Source organism: Ornithorhynchus anatinus, chromosome X1, assembly GCF_004115215.2.
Source record: "Ornithorhynchus anatinus isolate Pmale09 chromosome X1, mOrnAna1.pri.v4, whole genome shotgun sequence".
In the NCBI taxonomy this organism is placed as follows: Eukaryota; Metazoa; Chordata; class Mammalia; order Monotremata; family Ornithorhynchidae; genus Ornithorhynchus; species Ornithorhynchus anatinus.
The window spans coordinates 116,624,713-116,648,670 of NC_041749.1; the positions used below are offsets into that span (position 1 = coordinate 116,624,713).

A 23,958-nucleotide genomic window follows, 5' to 3' on the forward strand; every position below is an offset into this window, starting at 1 on the left:
AGAGGAGTCAAGGATAACGCCAAGGTTACGGGCTTGTAAGACAGGAAGGAAGGAAGGTTGTGCCATCTACAATGAGGGGAAAGTGAGGGGGAGGACAGGGTTTGGGTGGGAAGATAACGAGTTCTGTTTTAGACATGTTAAATTTGAGGTGACAGCAGGACATCCAAGTAGAGATGTCTTGAAGGTAGAAAGAAATGGGAGACTGCAGAGAGGGAGAGAGATCATGGCTGGAGATGTAGATTTGGGTATCATCACACAGGTCACACAGCATCGTCACACAGCGAACAAGTGGCAGAACCAGGATTAGAACCCAGGTCCTTCTGACTCCCAGGCCTTTGCTCTATCCCCTAGGCCACGCTGCTTCTCAAGGGTTAAATGAGTTGCCCGAGGTCACACAGTAGGTCAGATCTCTCCTGCAGTGACCAGACCTGTGCTCCTTCCCCCAAACCAACATGCCTCCTAAGAAACACACCTCCTAAGACGAGCTATATTGACTACCAACCTGACGGGGGGAGGGAGGAGTGCTAGGCTCTCCCAGTGTCCTCCAGGCGGCTCGCTGCTTGACCACACTTCGCTGCCTATCCCGGGTCTTAGAGATAATAATTATGATATTTGTTAAGTGCTTATTATGTGTCAAGCACTGTACAAAGCGCTGAGGTAGATACAAGGTAGTGAGGTTGTCCCACGTGGGGCTCATAGTTTTAATCCCCATTTTACAGATGAGGTAACTGAGGCACAGAGAGTTAAGTGATTTGCCCAAGGTCACCCAGCAGACAAGTGACGGAGACGGAATTAGAACCCACACCCTCTGACTCCAAACCCGTGCCTTTTCCACTAAACCACGCTGCTTCTCTAACCCATGAGCTCAAACTTCTGAATGGTCTTTGAACTGAATGCCTTGACACTCTAGGGGTGCGGTCCCACTCCAGCCCCGGGGAATTTCGGGGGCCGCACTCAGTACGTTCAGTCCAAGACAGCAGTTGCAAGGTGGTTTCAGGGCTCTGAGAGTGCCTGGGTCACCCGGGAGGTCACATGGGAACTGCCTCATCTCTGACCTCAGCCTATCTAGCCTCGGCAGGAGGTTGAGGATGTGGTTTGTCTTCTCAACTCTTCGCTCACTAGGTCTTGAAAAAAAAATGGTGCTGAATTGAATCAAATCAAATTTCATTTGCTCCCCACCACTCTGGACTGCCCCTCTCATTTTCTGTATCCTGCTCTGGTCTCCTCAGGGACCCCAAGGCTTTCTATCTCGTTTGGCCTCCCCTGATCCTGGTTTGCCTTTCGGCAAATTGGGTGCAAAATGTCACGAGCGTTTTGGGTATGGAGAGGTTTCTAAAGTACTGAACAACATCATGATTGGTGCTGCTTCAGACTGAGCTAGCCAGGTCACGAGAGTAATTAACCCTCTGTATAGTCCTCACTGGTGCCACCAAGAAGCCACCATCCCCAAGAAGAGTGGGCAGGGCTATGGCTCAAAGTGAGGTTATATCAGTTTCATTATAATAATAAGAATAATTATGGTATTTGTTAAGCATTTACTATGTGCCAGGCACTGTACTTGAGTTGCTGGGGTGGATACAAGCAAATGGTTTGGACAGAGTCCCTGTCCCATTTGGGGCTCACAGTTTTAATCCCCATTTTACAGATGAAGTAACTGAGTCCCAGAGAAGTGAAGCGACTTGCCCAAGATCACCCAGCAGATAAGTGGCGGAATCGGGATTAGAACCCATGACCTTTTGACTCCCAGGCCCTTGCTCTACCCACTACACCATGCTGCTTGGTGAAACAAGGAGGGCCAAGGGGAAATGGAGCCCTGCATTCATTCATTTATTCATTCAATCGTATTTATTGAGTGCTTACTGTGCAGTCTAAAAGGGGGAGACAGACAGCAAAACAAAACAAGTAGTCAGGCAGACAGCAAAACAAAACAAGTAGTCCTCCTTCTGGCTCCTCAGCCTCTCCCTGTACAAAAGGAAGGTCACAAGCCCTACTTTTTTTAAGAAAAAAAAGACTAGGCATGGCCTAGAGGATAGACCGTGGTCCTCGGAGTGAGGAGGACCTGGGTTCTAATCCCAGCTCTACCACTTGTCTTCTGTGTGACCTTAGACGAGTCACATAACTTCTCTGTGCCCTCAGTTCCCTCATCTGTAAAATGGGGATTAAGACTGTGAGCCTCACATGGGACATGGACTGTGTCGTACCTGATTTATCCTAGTGCTTAGTACAGTGCCTGGCACATAGTAAGTGCTTAACTCATGCCATTTAAAAGAAAATCCCACCAGGGATGTGAAGGTGCTAAATTAGAAGACACAAGCTTTATCCATTCATTCATTCATTCATTCATTCAATCATATTTATTGAGCACTTACTGTGTGCACAGCACTGTACCAATTGCTTGGAATGCACAATTCGGCAACAGATAGAGACAATCCCTGCCCAACAATGGGCTTGGAGTTTGAAAGGGGGAGCCAGACAGCAAAACAAAACAAGTAGTCAGGCATCAATACCATCAAAATCAATAAATAAATAGAATCATAGATTTATACACAACATTAATAAAATAGAGTAATAAATAATATATACAAATATACACAAGTGCTGTGGGGAGGGGAAGGGGGTAGAGCAGAGGGAGGGAGTAGGGGGAATGGGGAGGGGAGGAGGGGCAGAGGGAAAGGGAAATGCACTGAGTTCTCCCTCTGTCCCCCTCCCCCACTTCCCACCGATACACACGTCATCCCAGCTCTGCCACTTGTCAGCTGTGTGACTGTGGGCAAGTCACTTCACTTCTCTGTGCCTCAGTTCCCTCATCTGTAAAATGGGGATGAAGATTGTGAGCCTCACGTGGGACAACCCGATTCCCCTGTATCTACCCCAGCGCTTAGAACAGCACTCTACACATAGTAAGCGCTTAACAAATACCAACATTATTATTATTATTATGGAGAAGCAGCTCAAACTGTCATGGGAGAGGATAGTTAGGACTGTTGGGCGGTCCACCTCCAACCATGAGGATGTGTGTCCAGGAAGGCAGCCATCTCTGGGTTCCTCCAAGCATCCTTGGCCCCTATCAGAGGCAGAACGCAGGGCTGGACGGACCGATGGTCTGACCGAGTAACGGTGTTGCTTAGATTCTCAAGTTCACTCAATTTCTTGGGGGCATATTGCTGGATTTCCTCTAAGACCTGCTGCCTGACTTTTTGGCAGGCTTTTGGGCATAAGGTTTGTTTCAGGGAAATCGATGCCAGGTGTGACCAGATGATGCTCTCTCTCTCTCTCTCTCTATCAGGTTTCCGCTCACAACCCTTCCTTCCTTCCACACCCCCACAGACCATCCCCTCCACCTCCCCAGAGAACATGCTCCTTTTGTCGATTGTCTTGCTGCCGAACCCCTTAGTCAGAATCACGCGCCTTCACGTCTGTTTGCCTCTTTGTGTGGTGGGGACAACAGAGTTGTTGTTTTCTGAAAAGGCCCAGAGCAGGGCAGTGCTCCCAGGGGCTGCTTCCTCTCAGGATCCCCGCCCGTCTGGAGGGCCCTGGGCAGATGCAGCCCAAGCTACCGTGCATTTATTGACTTATCAACCAATCGTCGATCGGTTGGTGGATCAAGTACTGGTCAGCCACTGTAGCACTTACGCACAATTCTTCAGCGATTATGTATAATTGTTTTCCCTCCCACCTAGTCCCCATTCTCTTTATCTTGATGATGTTGTCTTGTTTTGTTTTGTTCTGTTTTGCTCTGCTGTGCGTCTCCCCCGTTTAGACTGCGAGCCCTTCACTGGGCGGGGATTGTCTCTATCCGTTGCCGAACTGTACGTTCCAAGCGCTTAGTACAGTGCTCTGCACATAGTAAGCATTCAATAAATACTATTGAATGAATGACTGTGTCCGACACGGTTAACTCGTATACACCCCAGCACTTAGAACAGTGCTTGACACATAGTGCTCAATAATAATAATACTAATAATAATAATTTAGGAGGCCTGTGACCAGGGTCTTAACCGTCCAGGGGCTAAAGTGGCTGGAGGGGGGTAAGGTGTGCGTGCTGGGGGCATCTGGGGTCCCTGCATTCATTCATTCATTCAAAAGTATTCATCGAGCGCTTACTATGTGCAGAGCACTGTACTAAGCGCTTGGAATGTAATTCTGCAACAGATAGAGACAATCCCTGCCCAGTGACGGGCTTACAGTCTATATATATGGCGGAGTCCCAGCTTTGGGAGCTCAGCCGCCCTGACCGTCCTCATGGCGGAGTTGCCTAGCAACAGGGCCCCATCCCCTACATGACATAGAGCTCACTGGGGCCGCTCTGGTCCTTAATCAATCCCCTGAGCTTTTCTGGTCAGAACCCAGAGGTTGATCGTCAACATGGCGGCCCGCGACCGTTGCCCGCCTCCCCCTCCAACGAGTCACCAGGGGCCCGAACCACGACCGTCGGGTGCAGCACTCTAAAAGCGGCCGTTGCTCCCCCAACCCCCCTTCCCGAAAGCGGTCGACGCCTGGCATGCCGGGAGCTGTAGTTTTCACCGAGACGGAGCCAGCCGCGGGGCACGCCGGGAGTGAGGGGCTCGGAGGCGAGAAAGAGCAGGTGGCGCTCGCGTTGCCTGCTGGGAGTTGTAGGCCGAGAGCAGGCGGAGGGCGGGGGGGGGGAGGCGGAGCGACTGCGCGCGCAACCACGGCGGCCGGAAACGGGGCGGCGAGGAGGCGGCGAGGCGCTTGACGAGCCGCTGACGGGTTTTGCCGCCGTCGCCTGGAGGGCAACGACCGGAGTCGGGAACCCCTCCCCGCCTCCCTTCTCCAGTCGCCCGCTTGTCATCGCCCTCTCTCCTTCCTTCCCTCCCTCAGCCGGCCCCGCTCCCCGGGGCTGCAGGATGAAGGGGCAGAGCCGGGGCGGCCGGGGGCGCCGGTCGGAGCCTGAGGCGCCATGACCGGGGAGAAAAAGAAGAAGAAGCGGCTCAACCGCAGCGTCTTGCTGGCCAAGAAGATCATCACCAAGGATGGAGGCGCCGTGAGTCTCAGCCCCGTCGCCCGTTCCCCGTGCCCCCGCCGCCCTGACTTCGGAGCCCGCTGGCCGACTCCCCTCCCTCGTCCTCCCTCCCGGCCTCAAATCCCACCCTCCCTCCACTAATCGCGCCTTCCCAATTCCGGCACCCCCTCGTCTCGATCTTCTTCTTGGCCACCACCTGTCCTGCCCCACCCCTCCCTTCCACAGCCCTCCCGTCCAGCCTTCCCTCCTTCGGTGTGCGAGGGCGAGAGAGCAGCCGTTTCCAACGATCTCCACTTCGTAGATCCGGGCATCGGGAGGGCAGTCACGGTGTGTGCCGATATTGGCCCCGAAGACATCGAGGACACTGGCACTTGAAAGATACCTTGGACCACTCGGGCCATGGCTCAGCTTCTGGTCCCGGGGACCCGGGCGGTCCCGCGTAGATTCCTTCTAGGCCTCATTGCTAGGCCGACGTCTACATGAGAGGCAGGAGGAGGGATTGGCATCGTGCGAACTCGTTATGGGCAGGGAATGTGTCTGCTAATTCTGCTGTGTTGTTCTCTTCTAGGCACTTACTACAGCACTCTGCGCATAGTAAGTGCTCAAGAAATACCACTGATTAGTGTCGACCAAAATTCCACATCCCTGGCCGGACCCAGTTGGGACTCTCTTTTTTGCCCGCTGTAGTTCAGTCACCTTCTGTGGTCCGGGGTTGTGAATTTCCCGAACCTCCAGAGGAATGTTTGGTTCTTGGAGGCCCTTAAGTGAAGGGGGGTTTCATTTGTTTGGGTCATTTGAATCCACCTCCTTCCCCCTCTGCTCTCAGAATGGGAAATAACATCAGTAACTGGCAAAGGGGAGGGAAGAGCCGCTTATAGAAGCTGAGAGCAGCCGCGGCCCCCCCCCCCCCTCCATTACTATGTGAAAGAAATGAATGTGGTTTGGTTTCTGAGACAAGTGGTGATGTGGAGGTCAGTGGGAGGGTCTGCTCTTTGGCCAGATGGTTGAGAGGCTGGGTGGTTACCAGTGGGACTTCTAAGTGACCCCCACCTGATCTTGAATTGGAGAGAGAGAGCGAGTGGGTGTGTCGCTGCCGGGGTGGGCTTATTTCCAGCATCCGTCGGCATCCCAAGAACATGTCACCGACCCTATCGTCTTGGGTCGCACGCACGTATGCTCCATCCAGACCGTGGCCCCAAGGGATGCTGGGAGGAGCCTTGTGGTGTCAGGATAAGGTGTGAAAATCCCGATCCTGGTTCAGATCAGCGTCTCCGGGAACTACGATGACATTGATGTCCATCCTGAGATCTTTCCGTTCGTGATTCAGAACAGTTTTCTCCACCAAAATCTTCCCAAGGACCCGAGAAAACAATTAGGACCAGGCTTGCCTGTAATGCACATGGGTACCCATAAACTGCAATCTAGCCTCAGGCAATTTTCAAGTTAAAATGTTTCAATTGCAGCTTCTAAGTCCATTCTTTATCGATTTCTCTATTTCTTCCTCATCTCCTCTCTCTTTTTCCGTCCCACAGTTCCCATCTCCAATAGACGGTTCTGATGGAGGGGATCGCACACACAGTCTGGGGAAGGATAGTAAAGGATGACAGAGATCTCTACCGGGCCACCTGTGGTCCCTGCACTACAGCTTAGAAAGCACTGGTCCAGAAGCCCGAAAAAGCCTTTTCATGCATCCTAAGCCTTGTAAACAGCCGCCTGCGTGCTTTACCAGGCAGATAAGTTGTTTTTAGGGTGTTTTTTTTCCTACCTCCATACTTCATATGTGTTTTTCTGGGCTGGCACAAGGCTGCTAAATTCCAAGTGGACATCAGGCTGCTCTGAAGGCAGAGTCCCTTCTGGGGGTGATTTAGGGCATGTGTATCCAGTAGCAAATTTAAAGAAAGACAGGTAGTTTCAGAACGTGTACTCAGATCAAGACCAAAGAAACCTTCCTTGTTTAGGATGAAACCTCTCAGATCCTAAAGAGACAAGGTGCTTGCAGACCAGGGAATTAGGTTCAGTGAAGGCCACTTTATTGGGAGGAGGGGAAATTTCAAAGAGCCCCACCGGTAGTGGCCGATGGTGCCATCATTCTTGTCCCTATCAGAGCAAACATAAGTCACTGTTTGATTAGGGAGAGATTTGAATCCCCGAGGTAAGCCTCAGTGGGAATTGAGCGTTCTACTAAACCAGCCAAATAAAATCCCAGAAACGGGGAGAAAACAGCAGGAGTCCCTGGGACCATTCTGGCAAGGGAGGGTGCTAGAGTGTGTTTGGGCCGGCGTGGTTCAGAACCTGGGTGACCTGGGTCTTTAGAGGTTTTCTCGGCACAAATCCTGCCCCTTGCGTCGGCAGCTTCTAGAGGCCGGCCCAAGAGCGGGGAGGAGGCCATAGAGAAGCTGAAAGAAAAGGTTAATCTCAAGATGGTGGCTGGGAAAGTGGGAGAGTGGATTGGGCATCCTTCTCTTTTAATGAGGTCTGAGAAAAAAGGACCGACCACTTTGTTGGCTTTTTTTTTTTTTTTGGGTAACAATAATAATAATAATAATAATGATGATGATGGTATTTGTTAAGCCCTACTATGTGCCAAGCACTGTTCTAAGCACTGGGTTAGATACAGGGTAATTAGGTTGTCCCACGCGGGGCTCACAGTCTTAATCCCCATTTTACAGATGAGGTAACTGAGGCACAGAGAAGTTAAGTGACTTGCCTAAAGTCACACGGCTAATAAGTGGCAGGGCTGGGATTAGAACCCACGACCTCTGACTCTCAAGCCCGTGCTCTTTCCACTGAGCCACGCTGCTTCTCTGTAATGGTATTTAAGTGCTTACTATGTAGCAAGCACCGTTCTAAACACCGGGGGTGGATATAAGATGATCAGGTTGGACACGGTCCCTGTCCTACATGAGGCGCACAGTCTTATTCCCCATTTTACAGAGAAATAACTGAGGCCCAGAGAATTTAAATGATTTGCCCGAAGTCTCCCAGCAGACAAGTGGCAGAGCCAGGATTAAAGCCCAGGTCTGTGTTCCCGGATCCGTGCTCTTTCCACTAGGCCGTGCTCCTTCTCAGATCAGTGCAAGTGAATGTGCAGAGAACTGAGTTTTCTTGCTAGGTCTCCCCTTCCCTTTGCGCTACCAGTTGTCTGGTTTAGGGAGATGGCATATACAGTCGTGGGGAGATTTTTCCAAAAGCACAGTTGTACATCAGCAGTAAGAGGTGCCTTTTTTTTGTCCAGATCTGAACTGGAATTGGTCATGGTGAGCAAAGCGAGTGTTCAGGTTGAGATTGGAGGGGTCGGGCAAGGGAGAGGGAAAAACCTAACCAGCCTTTCAATCCGAGGTCTCCTCAGGGTCGGGAGCTGCACACTTGAGATCCACAAGGCTGGAAAACTTTGCGCATCCCTGCTGCTTTCCCGGGGTTGGAGAAAACACTGTTGGGTTGATTTTGAAACAGTTGATTATGAGGGTGTTTCCTGTGTTTTAGGGCCTTCGGCTCAGATCTCTGCCTCCTAGAAAGGCTGGGTCCCAGACTTCCTGTCTCGGTTACTTTGGCTCTGTAGAGCGTACTTACCTCTGCTGTTTCTAGACTCTCAGAGGTAGAAGGGACCTTGCGAGGCCATCTGATCCAGCCCTCTGCCTCCAGGCAAGCAAACGCCTAGACCGTCCAAAACAAAACTTTACCTGCACCCTGAGGGTCTAATCGATCAATCAGCAGTATTGATTGAACATCTCAGAGCACTGGACTAAGCGTTTGGGGAGAGTGCAATAGAGCTAGAAGATACACTCCCAACGCTTAAGGAGCTTATCGTCTAGCAGTCAGTCGTATTTATTGAGCGCTTACTGTGTGCAGAGCACTGTCCTAAGCGCTTGGGAGAGTACAGTAGAACAATAAACCGACACATTCCCCGCCCATAACGAGCTTAACAGTCTAGCGGCCCTACTCCAGCCTCTGAATCCCTAAACCGGGACGGTCTTGTGCCATCCCTTCCAGGTCCAGGACCTGAATAATGACCGAGCGGTCCGCTGAGCTCCAGACAGCTGAGGGGGTGGGCTGGCTTCTGGCAGATTTAGGCTGCCCCTTGGGAAAAGTAGCAACCAGTGACTGTGCCCCAGGAAAATCTGGACCTGGAACAGAGAGGTGGCACTCAGGTGGAAGATTACTCTTCATTTTCCAAGCCAACAGAGCCTGTCCATGGGCTTGTGTTTGGGGACAAGTGTTCCCTTGATTTCCCGAGCTCCCATTTCTTCACCTGGGACCAGAGGTACCAGGGAAGTGTGACCGGTTCAGCTAGCTTCTTTCCTGCTCTTCTCTTCGATCCCAGTGGCCCCCACTCCCAAGTCTGTTCTCGTGTCTTTCAGCGCCAAGGCATCGGAGAGCCCAGCGTATATCATGCCGTGGTCGTGATCTTTCTGGAATTCTTTGCCTGGGGCTTGCTCACGACGCCCATGCTGACGGTGAGTAGCCCTGCCCTGCCCAGCACGGGGAGCAGTTGTCTAGGGCTGGGCCCCTCCTCGCTTGGGGATGGGCAAGTTCCTGGCCCCGAGTAGGAGGGAGGAGGGAGACGGTTGGGAGGTCAGGGTAGGGAGGGCCCACGAAGAATGACAGATGCTAAGAACGGTCCCAGGGGGCACCCACAAGATGTTCCTCGAATGTTTCCGCAGCTGGGGACAGTTAGGTAACACTGTCTCCAAAGTTCCCCCCTGGAGCTGGAACCGTCCCTTTTGACCCTGACGACGGAGACGGAGGGAGCCCCGTAAACAACAAGCTGATATGTTCATCCTGATTTTATGGGCCGAGAGAACAATGTTGGCATTTCTTTCCATTTGCTGGGAACACACAGTTTATTACATACTTCAGAATCACTTCACCCTCCCTGACATGCCAAGCCCCCTCAGGGAACAGAACACCACGTCTTACTCCTGCAAGGGATGGGACTGGCTGTAAGAACACCCTCCCCTCTGTGTAACTGCAGGAGGACTGTGAACCAGTGAAGGCCGCAGCAACCCATCGGTGGCACTGGGATCTTCATGTACCCATTTAGGGACCCTTGTCTTTGAGGCTGTTCCGAATTGCTGCCTCCTCTCTTCCCTTCTTTCCTTCTTCCTCTCCACACGCCCCCCCCCCCCCCCCCCCCACCAGACCTTGCTTTGATCTCGCCCCTGCCACCGTTACCAGCCCCTTGGCATCACTGTGCTGAGCAAACCGCACTGAGCAAACCGGACCCTGTTTAGGTCAGATGGGTTCGGCTGTAGAGACGTGTCCGGCGGGAAGGACAAAAGAAATCTTCCGGCCAGATCCAGAACCGAGGGATTGCTTTTATCAAAAGGCTTCAAAATCAGAACTCAGAAGTCTCCCCTCTAATTGGCAGGAAAGTGACCAAAATTTCTGAGCTGGCAGCTCTCGGGAGAGAAACTCGGGTTTTCAAATTTGTTTTCTCGAAACCGGGGGTCAGTTAGCGTTGCAGAGTGTAGTGTACCGAAGCTCCCTTCGCGCTCCCGTCCTGCTTCTAGGAAATTGCCTTTGACAAGTGAGTTTTTGTTATCCACAAAGGCACTTAGAAGCTTGTTTTCTGGGTAAGATGCAGACATGCTAGACTGGTCCAGGGGGCGGTTGAAAAAGAGGGGAGGCGGGGGAAGGGCCACCTTAACTGGGTCAGGGGAAAAGAGAAAGACCCAGGACCGCTGCAGGGACAGAGCAAACACCTCTGTGTCCCGTGGATTCCAGCAATCCCAAGGTGACTGGGGGGCAAATGTGCTGCTGAGCAGTGGGGGAGGGGAAACCTGGACTGTGCACCATATAAATGAAAGGGGGGACACGAAGCTGGGTGGGTGGTACAGAGAGGATCGCTTGGGTGGAGTCCTTCTGACAGTGGGGTGGTGTTGCCTGCAGGTCTTACACCAGACGTTCCCACAACACACATTCCTGATGAATGGCCTGATCCATGGAGTCAAGGTAAACCCGGCTTGGCTTCCTGCCTGCTCGCCTCCCCTGTGTAGCATGGTCAGGGAGCGCCTCCCCCACCCCCCCGCCCCCCGGGCTCTGGTTTCGGCCTAGAGGACAGTCCTGACAGGGTCCCGTGAGAGGCTGCTTCCCACCTCGCTGCTGGGCAGTGGCCTTCGTCCAGGTTCGAGGGAACAGACGTGCATCGCTGAAACAACAGTAGGTCCTTTTGTCGAGTACCCGGGCGGAAAGACCAAGAGCGAGCACCAAGAGCGAGTGGCAGAGGTCTGGAGTGCTATTCGGGTGTGCGTGTGTGTGTATAGGTGTAGCTGTGTGCAGTGTGAGGGGAAAGGGGGTCACTATCTGCATTCCCCTCCGCGCCGCCCCCAGCTTCCCACAACAGAAATGGGGAACTCGGATTTGGGGGGTTTCCTGCCCCAAAGGGTTTAACTGTCAACTAGAATTAGATTTTCAAGCAGCCTCTTCGAGGGGGGTGAATTCTTGATGGGAGTGAAGAGAGCATCCTAGCAACCAGAAGTATTAGGCTTGGGGGGGAATGGGGTGAGGTCCAGTACCGGATGCTGGCCAGGAAGGAGGGTTGGGACTGTAGCTGAAATAGAAGTAGAGCTTCAGTTGGGGGAAGACCAACCTGCCCCCCACCCGCCCCCCCCCGTGCTCCCTGCTCTAATTTTTTGCGGGAAAAGGAGTTGGAAAAAATTCCTGTGAGAGATAAAAGTCTGGGTTGGTCTTGTCTCTTTTAGAGTGTCAGTCCTTTGAAGGTAGGGGTTGGGACTCCTGTGGGTCCCTTACGGTAGTTTACAAAATATTAAAATGTGGATTAAATATGGATTAAAATATGAACCTATAAAATAAATTTTGGCATTTAAGCGCTTACTATGTGCAAAGCATTGTTCTAAGCGCTGGGGGGGATACAAGGTGATCAGGTTGTCCCACGTGGGGCGCACAGTCTTAATCCCCATTTGACAGATGAGGGAACTGCGGCTCAGAGAAGTTAAGTGACTTGCCCAAAGTCACACAGCTGACAAGTGGCGGAGCCGGGATTAGAACCCACGACCTCTGACTCCCAAGACCGGGCTCTTTCCACTGAGCCATGCTGTTTCTCTGGAGGAGGAGGAGATGTGGATGGTGCCTGGCCTGAGTTGGGCATGAAGGAGTTGCAGGGGGTAGAGAAGCCGGGGTCCCCATTTGACCTCCTGCCCAAGAAGTGACCCACATGAGCCCACGAGGTCTGGGTGCCGTAGCAGGTGCAGGACTCCGGAGTCGGGTCAGAGGCCGCAGGGACGAGGGCCTGGAAACTCCAGGAACGGTGTTAGAGAGGAGGAAGATATGTGCCTGTCACTTAGCGGTGCTCTTGGGACCGGTTCTGTTCCCGGCTCAGACCATCCTGTTCCAGTTATGCGGCCCCTGCATACTAGGCTCCATTATTGATTTATTTTGCTTTCCGGGTTGGAAGGGGGTGGCTGCAGACTGCCAGCGTGACGGCACCCCTGTCTCTCTCCCCGCCGCCCCTAGGGTCTGCTGTCTTTTTTAAGCGCCCCTCTGATTGGTGCTCTCTCTGACGTCTGGGGCAGGAAGTCCTTCCTCCTCCTCACTGTGTTCTTCACCTGCGCGCCAATCCCACTCATGAAGATAAGCCCATGGTGAGCTTGGGTCTGGGGAAGGACAGGCAGGAGCATCTAAGCGGGCAGTGCCAGACAGGGCAGGTGGGGGGGGTGGGGGCAGGGAGAGGGAGCCTCAGTGGATAATGGGGAGAGAAGTTGAAGAGGGAGGGAGACGATTGGGTTCTGCCCAGAGCAGCTCTAATTCCGGACCCCCTCTCCTCTCTGCTTTCTCTCAGGTGGTACTTCGCCGTCATCTCCATGTCCGGTGTGTTTGCCGTCACCTTCTCCGTGATCTTTGCCTACGTAGCAGATATCACCCAGGAGCACGAGCGCAGCACGGCCTACGGCCTGGTGAGGGCCCGGGCTGGCGGTTCATTCATTCGTTCATTCAGTTGTATTTATTGAGCACTTACTGAGTCCAGAGCGCTGAACCGAGCGCTTGGGAGGGTACAGTATAACAACAGACAGACGCATTCCTGCCCGCAGTGAGGCTCACAGTCTAGAGGGGGAGACGGACGTTAATATAAATAAACAGATAAATGACATGCACATACGTATGTACTGTGGGGATGGGAGGGAAGATGAATGAAGGAGCAAGTAAGAGCGGTACAGAAGGGAGTGGGAGGAGAGGAGGGTTTAGTAAGGGAAGGCGTCTTGGAGGAGATGTGCCTTAAATAAGGTTTTGAAGCGGGGGAGAGGAATTATCTCTCTGATATGAGGAGGGAGGGCGTTCCAGACCAGAGGTAGGATGTGGGCGAGAGGTCGGCGGCGAGGTAGACAAGATCGAGGTACAGAAGTTTAGCATTAGGGGAACGAAGTGTGTGGGCCGGGTTGTAGTAGGAGGGTAGTGAGGTGAGGTAGGAGAGGGCAAGGTGATGAAGTGCTTTAAAGCCAGTGGTTGAGGCGTTTCTGTTTGATGCAGGGGTGGATGGGCGACCACTGGAGTTTCTTGAGGAGTGGGGACACACCCTCTGAACGGTCTTGAAGGAAAATGATTTGGGCGGCAGAATGGAGTATGGACGGGAGTGGGGAGAGGAGACGGAGGTCGGCAAGGAGGCCGATACAATAATCACGGCGGGATAGGATAAGTGCTTGCGTTAATGTAGCAGTTTGGACGGAGAGGAAGGGGCGGATTTGGGCGGTGTTGTGAAGGTAGAACTGACAGGATTTAGCGATGGCTTGAATAGGCGGGTGGAATGAGAGAAAGGAGGCAAGGATAATGCCAAGGTTACGGACTCGTGAGACAGGAAGGATGGTGGTGCCGTCAACATTGACGACGGCAGTGGTGACGACAGTTCCCTGGGGAAGATGCTCAACCCAACCCTCAGTCGGTCACTGCCGAAAGCGTGTCCCAGGTCCTCTTCCCTGGTTTGCTGAGGCAGCTCCTACAGGCCCGATGTCATTCTCGAGAAGCCGCCCCCGATGCCCTGCCCTGCCCTGGAGGAAGCTCCTGGCGGGGCAGATTCCGAGCCTCTCGCGCCGTTGATCGTGGGGACCGCACCCGTTTCTGCTCGGCAGCCTGTCTTGGGGCCACGGTTCTCTAACAGCATGGCCTAGTGGAGAGAGCATAGGCCTGGGAGTCAGGCCCTGGGTTCTAATGTCGCTCCACCGCTTGTCTGCTGTGTGACCTTGGGCAAGTCACTTCACACACACCCCCCCCCCCCCCCCCAGTTACCTCATCTGCAAAATGGGGATTAGGACTGTGAGCCCTGTGTGGGACACAGGGACCTGATTAGTTTGTGTCTACCCCAGCTCCTAGAACAGTGCTTGACACATAGTAAGCGCTTAACGAATACCATCATCAGCATCATGGTTTTAGCCGGGGAGGGGGCGGCCCAGACCAGCCGGACGCCCATCACTTTCTCAACCTGGCTGGCCCGGGACTGACCACAGGGCCTCAGGATGTGTTCCTGCTCCAGCTGGGACCTCCAGCAATCCCTGGGCTCCAGCGTTTGGTCTGGGAGGCTCCCTCTCCCCGTGGACGCAAGCACACTCCTCAGTTGAGGCCCTCCACTCCCTCTCCTCGCCGCCCCTCCAAACGGGAGCGGAGGCATATATTTCCCAGCCCGGGGGCGCCGCGGCCTGAGAATGAGTTCTGGGAGCCAGCAGGGGACCACCCTCTTCCCGGTGACACCGCCAAGGCTCCCGCTCACCCCCTACTTGCTTGCCTTGCAGGTTTCTGCCACCTTTGCCGCCAGCCTCGTGACCAGCCCGGCCATCGGGGCCTATCTCTCTCGCGCTTACGGCGACACGTTGGTGGTGGTGCTGGCCTCGGGGGTGGCCCTGCTGGACATCGGCTTCATCCTTTTCGCCGTGCCCGAGTCACTGCCCGAGGAGATGCGGCCAGTGTCCTGGGGAGCCCCCATTTCCTGGGAACAGGCCGATCCTTTTGCCGTAAGCAACCCCCTCCCTCGACGGAGGGAGATTTTTCAAGGCTGTAAATGCCGGCTTGATTCGTCGGTTCATTGTCTCCACTATTCGCCCCTTGTTTCCGTGGCCGAGGCGGGGGGCCAGCATCCCCGGGAGGCTAGAAACCCCTTGGCCGAGCAAAGGGGCCAGGTGGATGCCAAGGCCTGGCTGGTGAATTGGACGCACGGGCCAATCCAACTGGCCCCGGGATACCAGCCCCGGATCAAACTCCCCGACCTGCCAGGAAGGTGCAGGCCAACCGGAGGGTGGACTCAGCCTCAGACAGTGGATAGGAAGACTGAGCCCGACTGGCGACTGCTGGAGAGAGACACCCGCCCACACCGTCCCCCCACCGCCCAACCCTAGTCCGAGCAGAGGAGACAGGGGGCCCCTAACCAAGCCCTGCTTTCCCACTCAGGAGCGGCCCAACCCCCAAAAGGTTGCTTTCCTGACCAAGCAGAGTTGTCCAAGTGGGACGGCGCGAAGAAGGAAATCTGTCCTCAACTGCAGTGCTCACAAGGAGGACTCGATCCTTAACGGGACGGGAGTTTTGTCAGATGGGAAGAGCACTGGGTTCTAAGACAGAAGCCCCAGGCTCCAGTCCTGTTACTCCCCTGCCTCACTGGGTGAATTGAAACCAATTGCTTAACTGGTCTGGGCCTCAGTTTCCCCTCCCGATAGATGAAGATAATGCTCAACCCCTCCCTTCCCCTCAGGCATGCTGGCAGTGGGACAGGTACAGTTAGCCGGGGAGAGAGACACTAAAATAACATAAGCTCCTTGAGGGCGGAGACCTCGTGTCTGTAATTTATTTATATTAACGTCTGTCTCCCGCTCTAGGCTGTAAGCTCATTGTGGGCAGGGAACGCGTCAACCAACTCAGTTATACTGTACTCTTCCAAGCACTTTCGTAAAGTGCTCCGCAAACAGAAGCGCTCAATGAATAAGATTGATTGACCGTATCTAATAGGCAGTATCCTACCAAGCACCCGTACTACAGTGCCCTTGCACACAGTAGGTGCTCAATAGTTGCTATTGATTGATTGGGTAGTACTTGTGAAATCGCATTGAGCTCATCGAAGAAAACGGGCTGTAGAATCAGTCAGTGGTATTTACTGACAATCCACCAAGTGCCCAGGCAGTGTATTAAACCCTCTGGGACAGTAGAATACCTAGATATGAGAGCTGTCCTCAAGAAGCTTTCATACTTAAAATAATGACAGCTTAGGAGAAAGACGCGTCCCCAGAGGGTATGTAAAACTCTGCATACACAGGTGCAGTGGGGAGTAGTGAAAGCAGAAGTGCTAAGGTGCAGAAGGGCTGAGATGACGGATTGGGGTGGCGGGAGGAGCGGCGGGGGGAGGAAGATGAACTGGGAAAGCCTGTTGTAGTCGGTGGGATTTCATAAAACCTAGTCAGGGGATTATTCTCCCCCTCCGCCCTCCCATTTTCCAGGAGTTGAAATGTAGGTGGCAGAGCTTTTGTGAGAGGGAGGTATCTTCTTGGCAGTCTGAAAATCTGACCCAATGGGGTCCTTGGCCCAGTGGGCGACAAGTTAGAATTGAGCGGCATCGGGCCTGCGGTGGCCCCTGGTGCCAGGTGGGAAAGGGAAGGCCGGCACGGAGCTGTCCCATTCAGGCTTTGGGAGAGAGAGACGGAGAGCAGCAGCTGCAAGGAGAGCAGCCGACCGGGCCCGCTTCCCGGGAGCTGTCCCGGAACCGGCGGGCCCATCTGTCCGGCGGAGGCATCCCACGGCTGCGGGGACTCCGGGGCCAGTCCTTCAGAAAGGGATGGGGGAACTCTTTTGCCTAGGGCTCCCTCTCAACATCTTCCTTCTCTCCTTCCTCTCTCCCTCTAGTCTCTCCGCAAAGTGGGCCAGGATTCCACAGTGCTTCTCATCTGCATCACTGTTTTTCTTTCCTACCTCCCTGAAGCCGGCCAGTACTCCAGCTTCTTCCTCTACCTACGCCAGGTGAGCCCGTGGGGCCGGAATTCTAAGCAGTGATCCGGCCCTGGTTTGATTACTTGCTTCCGTCGGTCACCCGTGGGCAGGGAGATCTTTTGTCGTGGTAGTGGTCGCCGCATTTACTGAGCGCCCGCTTGGTTTGGTGCACCTTACTAGGTGCTTGGGAAATGCAGAATAACGAAGTGACGCATTCCCTTCCCACACGGAGCTCATATTCTAATAGGAGAGACGGGCGTGAAAATATTTACTGCTCGAGAGGTCGAAAATAAATCAGAACCAACGTGAGTGCTAAAGAGTTGGCTGATGGGATGATACAGCTGAGTGTGCCGGGAAGTTGAATCGGGGAGGCTTATTGGAAGAGGTGGGGTCTTAGGAGGCCTTTGAATGTGGGGAGAGCTGGGGTCTGACATGTTTTGGGCGGCGGGGGAGGGGGTGGGAGGGGTGTTCCAAGGCGAGGGAACAGTGTGAGTGAGGGGTCGAAGATGGGAGAGTTACCGGCGAGGGACAGCTAGGGGTTTGGCTTGGGAAGAGGCGGGACGGTGAGTGGGGGAATAGCGGGAGAAGGGAGTTGATAAGTAAGGTGGGGCCAGATGGGGAGGGCCTCAGAGCTGATTGTGAGGCCTATTTGTTTGACGCAGAGAGGCCCAGGGAGCCAGTGGGGGCTCTTGAGGAGAGAGAGAGATGGGCCGAGTGACGCTTCAGGAAGAAGCGTCTCTAAACTCTCAGCTGCCATGACCTGCCTTCCCCCCCCCCAACCCCCGGCCCGACCTCCCATGCTGCAGAATCTGTAATGTGGTGTGCTTCTGGCTCCGTTGACCTGCTGCCCAGAGAGACCCTCCGTCTGCCCCCTCCCTTGCTCCTCCCTTGGCTTAATCCATCTTTTTTGTGTCATTCCCATCCCCGCTCTCCTCCCCCAGCGTGGATTGTCGAGAGCGGACGGGACCCAAGGGGGCCCAGCGGGGGAATGAGAGCTTACGAGTACTAGGTGTACTTCACCACCTTATTTTGCCCTCAGAGCCCTCTGTCATGCCCGCTCTGCCACCTTCGCCACCTTCACTATTATGCCGCTCCTGACGGCTTTTCGTAGAGGTTTCGGTGCGCCCCGGTGGCAGAGGACAGGACCTTCAAACACTCGGGCCCAGCCCTCCAAGAGGATGAGGTTGAAAGAGACCAGAGAGACGCTGTTCTTTCTTCAGGGTTTTCCTTTGACAACCAGGGAGGGGTAGTTCGGTGACCCAACGGGAGCAGAGTTCTAACCCCGCTGAGTCAGGGCAGGGTTTCCCGGAGGAGCCGATGAGCACGAGTGGAGAGAAAAGTTGTAGCATACAGGTGGCTGCTCGAAAGGAGGTCTGGCTGGCCACTAGAGGAATCCCCTCGGTCTCTGCAGGTGATTGGCTTTTCGTCGGAGACAGTGGCGGCCTTCATCGGTGTGGTGGGGATCCTTTCCATCTTGGCTCAAGTGAGATGACCCCTTCTCCCTTGATCTGGCCCCTGCCCTTCTGTCCCTGGGTCTCCCCACCGCCTCCTTCCCTGGCCCTCTGAGCCAGGCCCTGCCTGGACATTTTCTGCATCTCTGGCAGGAAATGGGCGCTCTCTCTCTGTCTCTCTGTCTGTCTGTCTCTCTCTCTCTGTCTCTCTCTCTCTGTGCCCTGTCCCCTACCCACCCTGCAGGGGCACCCCTCTGCTTTCCCCCTCCATCTCTCAGTAAGGCAGATATAAGCACAGGACCATCAGAGCCCGCAGGGGCTGGGCCTGGGGGCATCGGGGTGGAGTGTTTTTAGCCGGGGGTCCCCCCGGCTCCCCTCTGCCCCAGGGCCGCTTCCCGTCGGTCACGGGTCCCCGTCCCCGTCCCATTGCAGACAGTGGTGCTGGGGATCCTCATGCGCTCCATAGGAAACAAGAACACTATCCTCCTGGGCCTGGGCTTCCAGATCCTGCAGCTCGCCTGGTACGGCTTCGGCTCGCAGCCTTGGTAAGAGCTATCAGGCCCTGCAGACCCTCCCACAGCACTTACCTGCCTGATCCCAGGCGGGCTTCCCTGCCCAGGGCAGCTGGTAGGCCGGAGCAGAGGTGGAGCAGAAACCACCGAAAGGTGGAGCGAGCCGGCGCCTCTCCAGCTCCCCCTGGCAACTAGGAACCTGGGACAGGCAGTCAGGTAGCCACGACCGCTGGCGAGGCAGGGAGCCAGATCTGCGACTCTGCCCTGTGCCGGTTTCCTTTTGCAACCCCCTCCGTTCCCACCTCCCCCCCGCCCCGTCCCCCGCCCCCCCCCCCACTCACCTCTCCTCCCCCAGCGGGGAGGCCCCTGCTGTAGGTTCAGCATCAGGCCACTTGGGGGAACAGTCGATCCTATGGTCCCAGCTGCATTTGCTCACCCCCCTACCCCTATCCCCACCCTCCGCCCGCCCGCGCCCTCTCCCTGCCCCCCAGGCTGGGGCTCTGTGCCATCCCCCAGGTCTGTGTGTCTGTCTCCCGCCCGCAGGATGATGTGGGCCGCTGGAGCGGTGGCGGCCATGTCCAGCATCACCTTCCCCGCCGTCAGTGCCATGGTGTCCCGGAACGCAGACCCTGACCAGCAAGGTAGCTCTTGATGGGTGGGGACTGAGGAGGTGGTAGGTTTGCATTCCGAATGCCCATCGCGACTCGGCAGCCCCGAGGTCGGGCCGGGTCACGGACTCTGGCTTTTTAGCCGTCGGGCTGTCCGCAGGGACCGGCTCGGGAGGCCAGGTTTCTCTGAGGCAGTGGAAAGAGCCATGGCTCAGTGGAAAGAGCCCGGGCTTGGGAGTCAGAGATCGTGGGTTCTAATCCCAGCTCCACCGCTTGCCAGCTGTGTGACTTTGGGCAAGTCACTTCACTTCTCTGTGCCTCAGTTACCTCATCTGTAAAATGGGGATTAAAACTGTGAGCCCCACGTGGGGCAACCTGATCACCTTGTATCCCCCAGCGCTTAGAACAGTGCTTTGCACGTAGTAAGCGCTTAACAAATCCCACCATTTTTTTTTTTACCCGCATCTGCCATTCTGACCATCACTCAGCCGGTTGGGAGCTGACCGCTAGAGGGCGCTGCGGAGGAAGAAAGTTTCCTGACCCCGAAGGGGGTGGGGGGTGGGGGTAGAAATCAGGAACCACCCCAGGCTCCTTTTCCCCCTTTCCCCGGGGTGCCTGGACCAGGACAGGGTGTCCTGGCCCGGAGGGGAATACATGGCACCAGTGTAGTTGGGGCATCCTAAAGCCGTTCCAGGATGTGGGTGGTGCCCCCTTGAGTCCGGCGGTCTCATAAAGGCCACCGGACGGCAGCACCGTCTCGCCGTCGCCCACTCGAAGCAGCGGGTACAGCTTCCGAGAGAGCCTTGCCTGAGCCCTCGGGCTGGCGGTCCCGCGCAGGCGGACTTGCGGCCCGCGGTGTCTTCGTTCGTGGGTCCCTGGCCGGGTCTGAGGGGGCTGCTTGTGTCTCTCCCCTCCCCGTCCCAGGTGTGGTTCAGGGGATGATCACAGGTATCCGGGGTCTGTGCAACGGGCTGGGGCCGGCCCTCTACGGCTTCGTCTTCTACCTGTTCCACGTGGAGCTGAACGAGATGGTGGAGGTGGACACCTTGGACAAGGCCACCAAGCCCAACATGGCCAACCCTTCGGATGAGGTATTCTCTTCCCCCCCGCCCCCCGTCTACACCAACGCACACACATACACCCCCCCCTTCCCCCTTCAAGCCACTCTTCCCACAAATGGGTTCACGGGCCAAATTTTAACCTCCTCTCTTTTCCCCTTCCAGCGGAGCATCATCCCGGGCCCCCCCTTCCTTTTTGGAGCATGCTCGGTCCTGCTGTCCCTCCTAGTGGCCTTGTTCATCCCAGAGCACAACAACCTCATGTTACGACCGGGCAGCCACAAGAAACACAGCAATGGCGCCCAGAGCCATACACATAGCCCCCAAGCAGGTGGCTCGGAAGGGAAGGAGCCCCTCTTGGAGGATAGCAGTGTATGACGGGGAAGGGGTGGGGGAAACGATCCATCCCCACCCCACCACCCCACGGAGCTCCTTGACGCAAAGGAAGGACTGTCCCGGTGGGGGTAGGGTGGGCGGGAAGGGCATCCGTTGACCGTTCCGCTAATAGCATATGGGGGGGGGGAGTGGGGGGGGGGGTGTGAAGTCTCTCCCTCGGGGAGCCAAAAAGAACCACAAACTCCAGTCCTACTGGGACAAAATGGGGATTATTACTATGTGGTGCTGAAGAAGGAGGGAAGAGTTGGACTACACCATGGGAAGGAGAGTTAGTTTTCAAGGCAAAACAACACTCTGCGTAGACTGGACTTCGGGGTGCGTCCAGCCAGATATTCACCTTGCCAAGGAGCAGAGGAAACACTGACTCTCTTCCCTTTTCTCTCCCCAACTCAGCTCTTTTAAAAAAAAAAAAGAAAGAAAAAAAAAGAAAAACCTCAGCTATGACTTGCTGCCCATTAGGGCATCTGTCCCTACCCTCCTGGCTCACCTTAGCTCTTTGGGCTGAATCATTTGAAGCCCAGGGGGTGGGGAAGATGGAACGTGCCATGAAGGTGCTGGGACATACCACTAACCCCAGGGAGGAAGGTGGGGTGGCCAAGCCCCCTCCCCCACCCCCAAGCCCTTCCTCGAAGCTCAACCCCTGAAATAGGGCAATACGCTACGTTTCGGCAGCATCGCGCCGGATGAAATTTTCATCCCTGTTGGGTTGGGGTGCGCCCCAGTAACCTTGAGTTTTCTCTCACCACCCTCCCAACCCCCAGCCATTCTGGCGATTAGAGGGAGAAAAACCTCAACGTGACATCATCTGTTGGGCTGACACGGCCCCAGGGGCATTGATACCATGGTTTGGTGAGGGTGCTGTCTGCCGGGGGTAGGAAGGGGTGTCTGTAAGAAGGGGCAGCTAGAAGAGTTGGAAGGTCAGTGCTGATGCCGTTCGGTGAGGGGAGAGCGGGGTAGAAGCCTGTCGATTCACCAGTGGGTCTTAGGAGCCGGAACCCATCCGCCACTCTCCTGACGGTGCTCTTCCCCCAGCTGCTCGATCCCCGTTTTCCGAGGAGCCGGCGCCGTCGGGTTCGCCTGAGCATCCGAAGACTCGTACGGGCCCCCTGCACCCTCCACGCTCGGGAGTCTCCAGCCCAGGGCCGAGGGCATCCCTGCTCTCGGAGCAGGAGCCCTGGGGAAGGAAGGTGATGAAACTGGGGCCAGTCCTGGTGGATCATCTGGGAAAGAGATCCCAGCTAGACACCGACAGGGGTGGACTAGTCAAGGGGTCAAAAAATCCCTTTAGACCAATCTGCTGAGGGTGGTGAAGGAGGCCGTGAGGGAACCCAGGACAGGCACAGTAAGTGGCGTGATGCCCACGCCGCCGGCGCTGTCTCCAGTGGGGCTTTTGGCCGGGCGCAGAGGTGTTTGTGAATCTTGGTCCCGCTGCTGCCAAGCTCCCGACTCCTTATCTCAGATCTACTTCTGAGTAGATGGTGGAGTTGCGGGGGGCTGTCGCCTTCCCACAGTGCAGCGGCTTCTGGGGTCTGGCTCGAGGTGCCCCTGGATTCTCTGCCCGCTCTCGGCCGGGTTGTCTGGTTGCCTCTCTGACCGCGTCTCAACATCCGCCTTTCCATCAGCTTCCCGGACCCCTTACGCCAGGCTGCCCACTGACCATAAGGGCCCTCTCCAGAGGCTGCCAGTTCAGCTCAGCTCCCCATCCAACGAGGCCCTAGTAGGAAGATCATCAGCCCAGAGTTGAGATCGAAAAGCTCTAGATCCCATCCTCAACTTCTCCAGCTTCCCAAAGTGCCCACCTTCTTGCCACTGGCGCTTGGCCTGACCCAGGAACAAGACCCCATCCCCTTCTCCCAGAGGCACGTGGTTCTGGGTGACTTTCCACCCCCAAACAGTTTTCTTCAAGTTGACAACTCTGGTCAGGGGGGAGGGGAGAAGAGGAGCATCTTCCTGCCCTCTAGCACCTGGACAGATTCAGTTTCCATTTGGAAAAAATAGCCAAGCTGCTCATTCCTCCTTCCCCAAATTCAAACAGTGCCGCCCTGGCTCGCTAGCTAGGCTTGGGTTGCTGGGCCGGGAACACGGTCACCTTTAAGCGCCATCTCGACCCCGTGGGCATCGTGACTTTTTGCACTTTACATGGCCGGGCGGGAAACTACCCCGTCCCCTCCCCCACCCTTCTCACAGCCTCGAGCTCTGAACTCAGAAACCCAGAGTTGGCCCTCCCTTAGGAGGAACTCCAGCTTGGTTTTAGGGGCTCGCATGGGCATCGTTCATGGGACGACCAAGTGCGGCCAAACAGCAGGAAAGCAGCAAAATTGCCAGGGCAGGTCCCTCTCCTCTGTCTTCTCTGTGTCTCTTCTCCCCTCCCGGGAGGAGTAATTCCTCAGCGTGTGGGTCTCCCTTTCCTAAAGGGAGTCAAGGTTGGTCTGCGTGAAGACCCTTGGGATTCCGACGGGCAAGGGATTCTGGCATATGGCCAGAAACTCGGATGCGATTTTCAACCGATTTTGCCAGTTTTAGGTTACAGTTTGTAGAGGGGGGAGCCGCGTTGTTATTTTTAAAGGGCATTAAAAAAGTTTTATTTTTCTCCATTTGAGTTGGTGCTGCCCAAGTGTGTTCCATACCTCTGGATGGCAAGATGGCCCAGCTTCTTGTCTGGGGAGGACCTGAGCCCCCGGGAATCCGAACAGCACCCCCCCACCTTTCGCCCCCTAGGCCATCTCCCCCAGCCCCACACACGGACCCTCGTCTTTGCCAAACAATCCTCCTGCTGGAGACAAAGGCAGAATTTTTTGAGACCCCAGAGGGCCGGTTGCCACACACAAAATTGACATGGGGACATTTGACGCATTTTGGCCGAGCTTCAGTGGGCCGGAGTTGGTTTTCATTTTGTTATCTGGCCCCCAGTGGCTCCCATCCAGGATTCTGTGATTCCTCTCCTCTCTTCCCAGTCCCGGCGGCCTTCCGTGGCCACACACGATTTAATTAAAACTGGACCAGCCCCCGCACTTTGGAAGTGAACGACAGTTCCC

At 55.3% G+C, this 23,958-nt stretch overlaps 1 protein-coding gene across 2 annotated transcripts; it reads left to right on the forward strand.

Annotated features, from left to right (window-relative positions):
* Positions 1-4,678: 4,678 nt before the first annotated feature.
* On the forward strand, positions 4,679-21,019 carry LOC100091920 (hippocampus abundant transcript 1 protein-like). Of its 2 annotated transcripts, XM_029052022.2 has the most exons (12): positions 4,679-5,006; positions 9,344-9,439; positions 10,875-10,937; positions 12,459-12,586; positions 12,784-12,898; positions 14,723-14,941; positions 16,815-16,928; positions 18,310-18,381; positions 18,782-18,894; positions 19,405-19,502; positions 20,394-20,560; positions 20,693-21,019. In XM_029052022.2, exons 1-12 carry the CDS (start codon positions 4,923-4,925, stop codon positions 20,903-20,905), a joined length of 1,482 nt encoding a protein of 493 aa, XP_028907855.1. In that variant the 5' UTR covers positions 4,679-4,922; the 3' UTR covers positions 20,906-21,019. The 2 variants fall into 2 exon arrangements, with proteins under 2 accessions (XP_028907855.1, XP_028907856.1); XM_029052023.2 differs by lacking the exon at positions 18,310-18,381.
* The last annotated feature ends 2,939 nt before the right edge of the window (positions 21,020-23,958 follow it).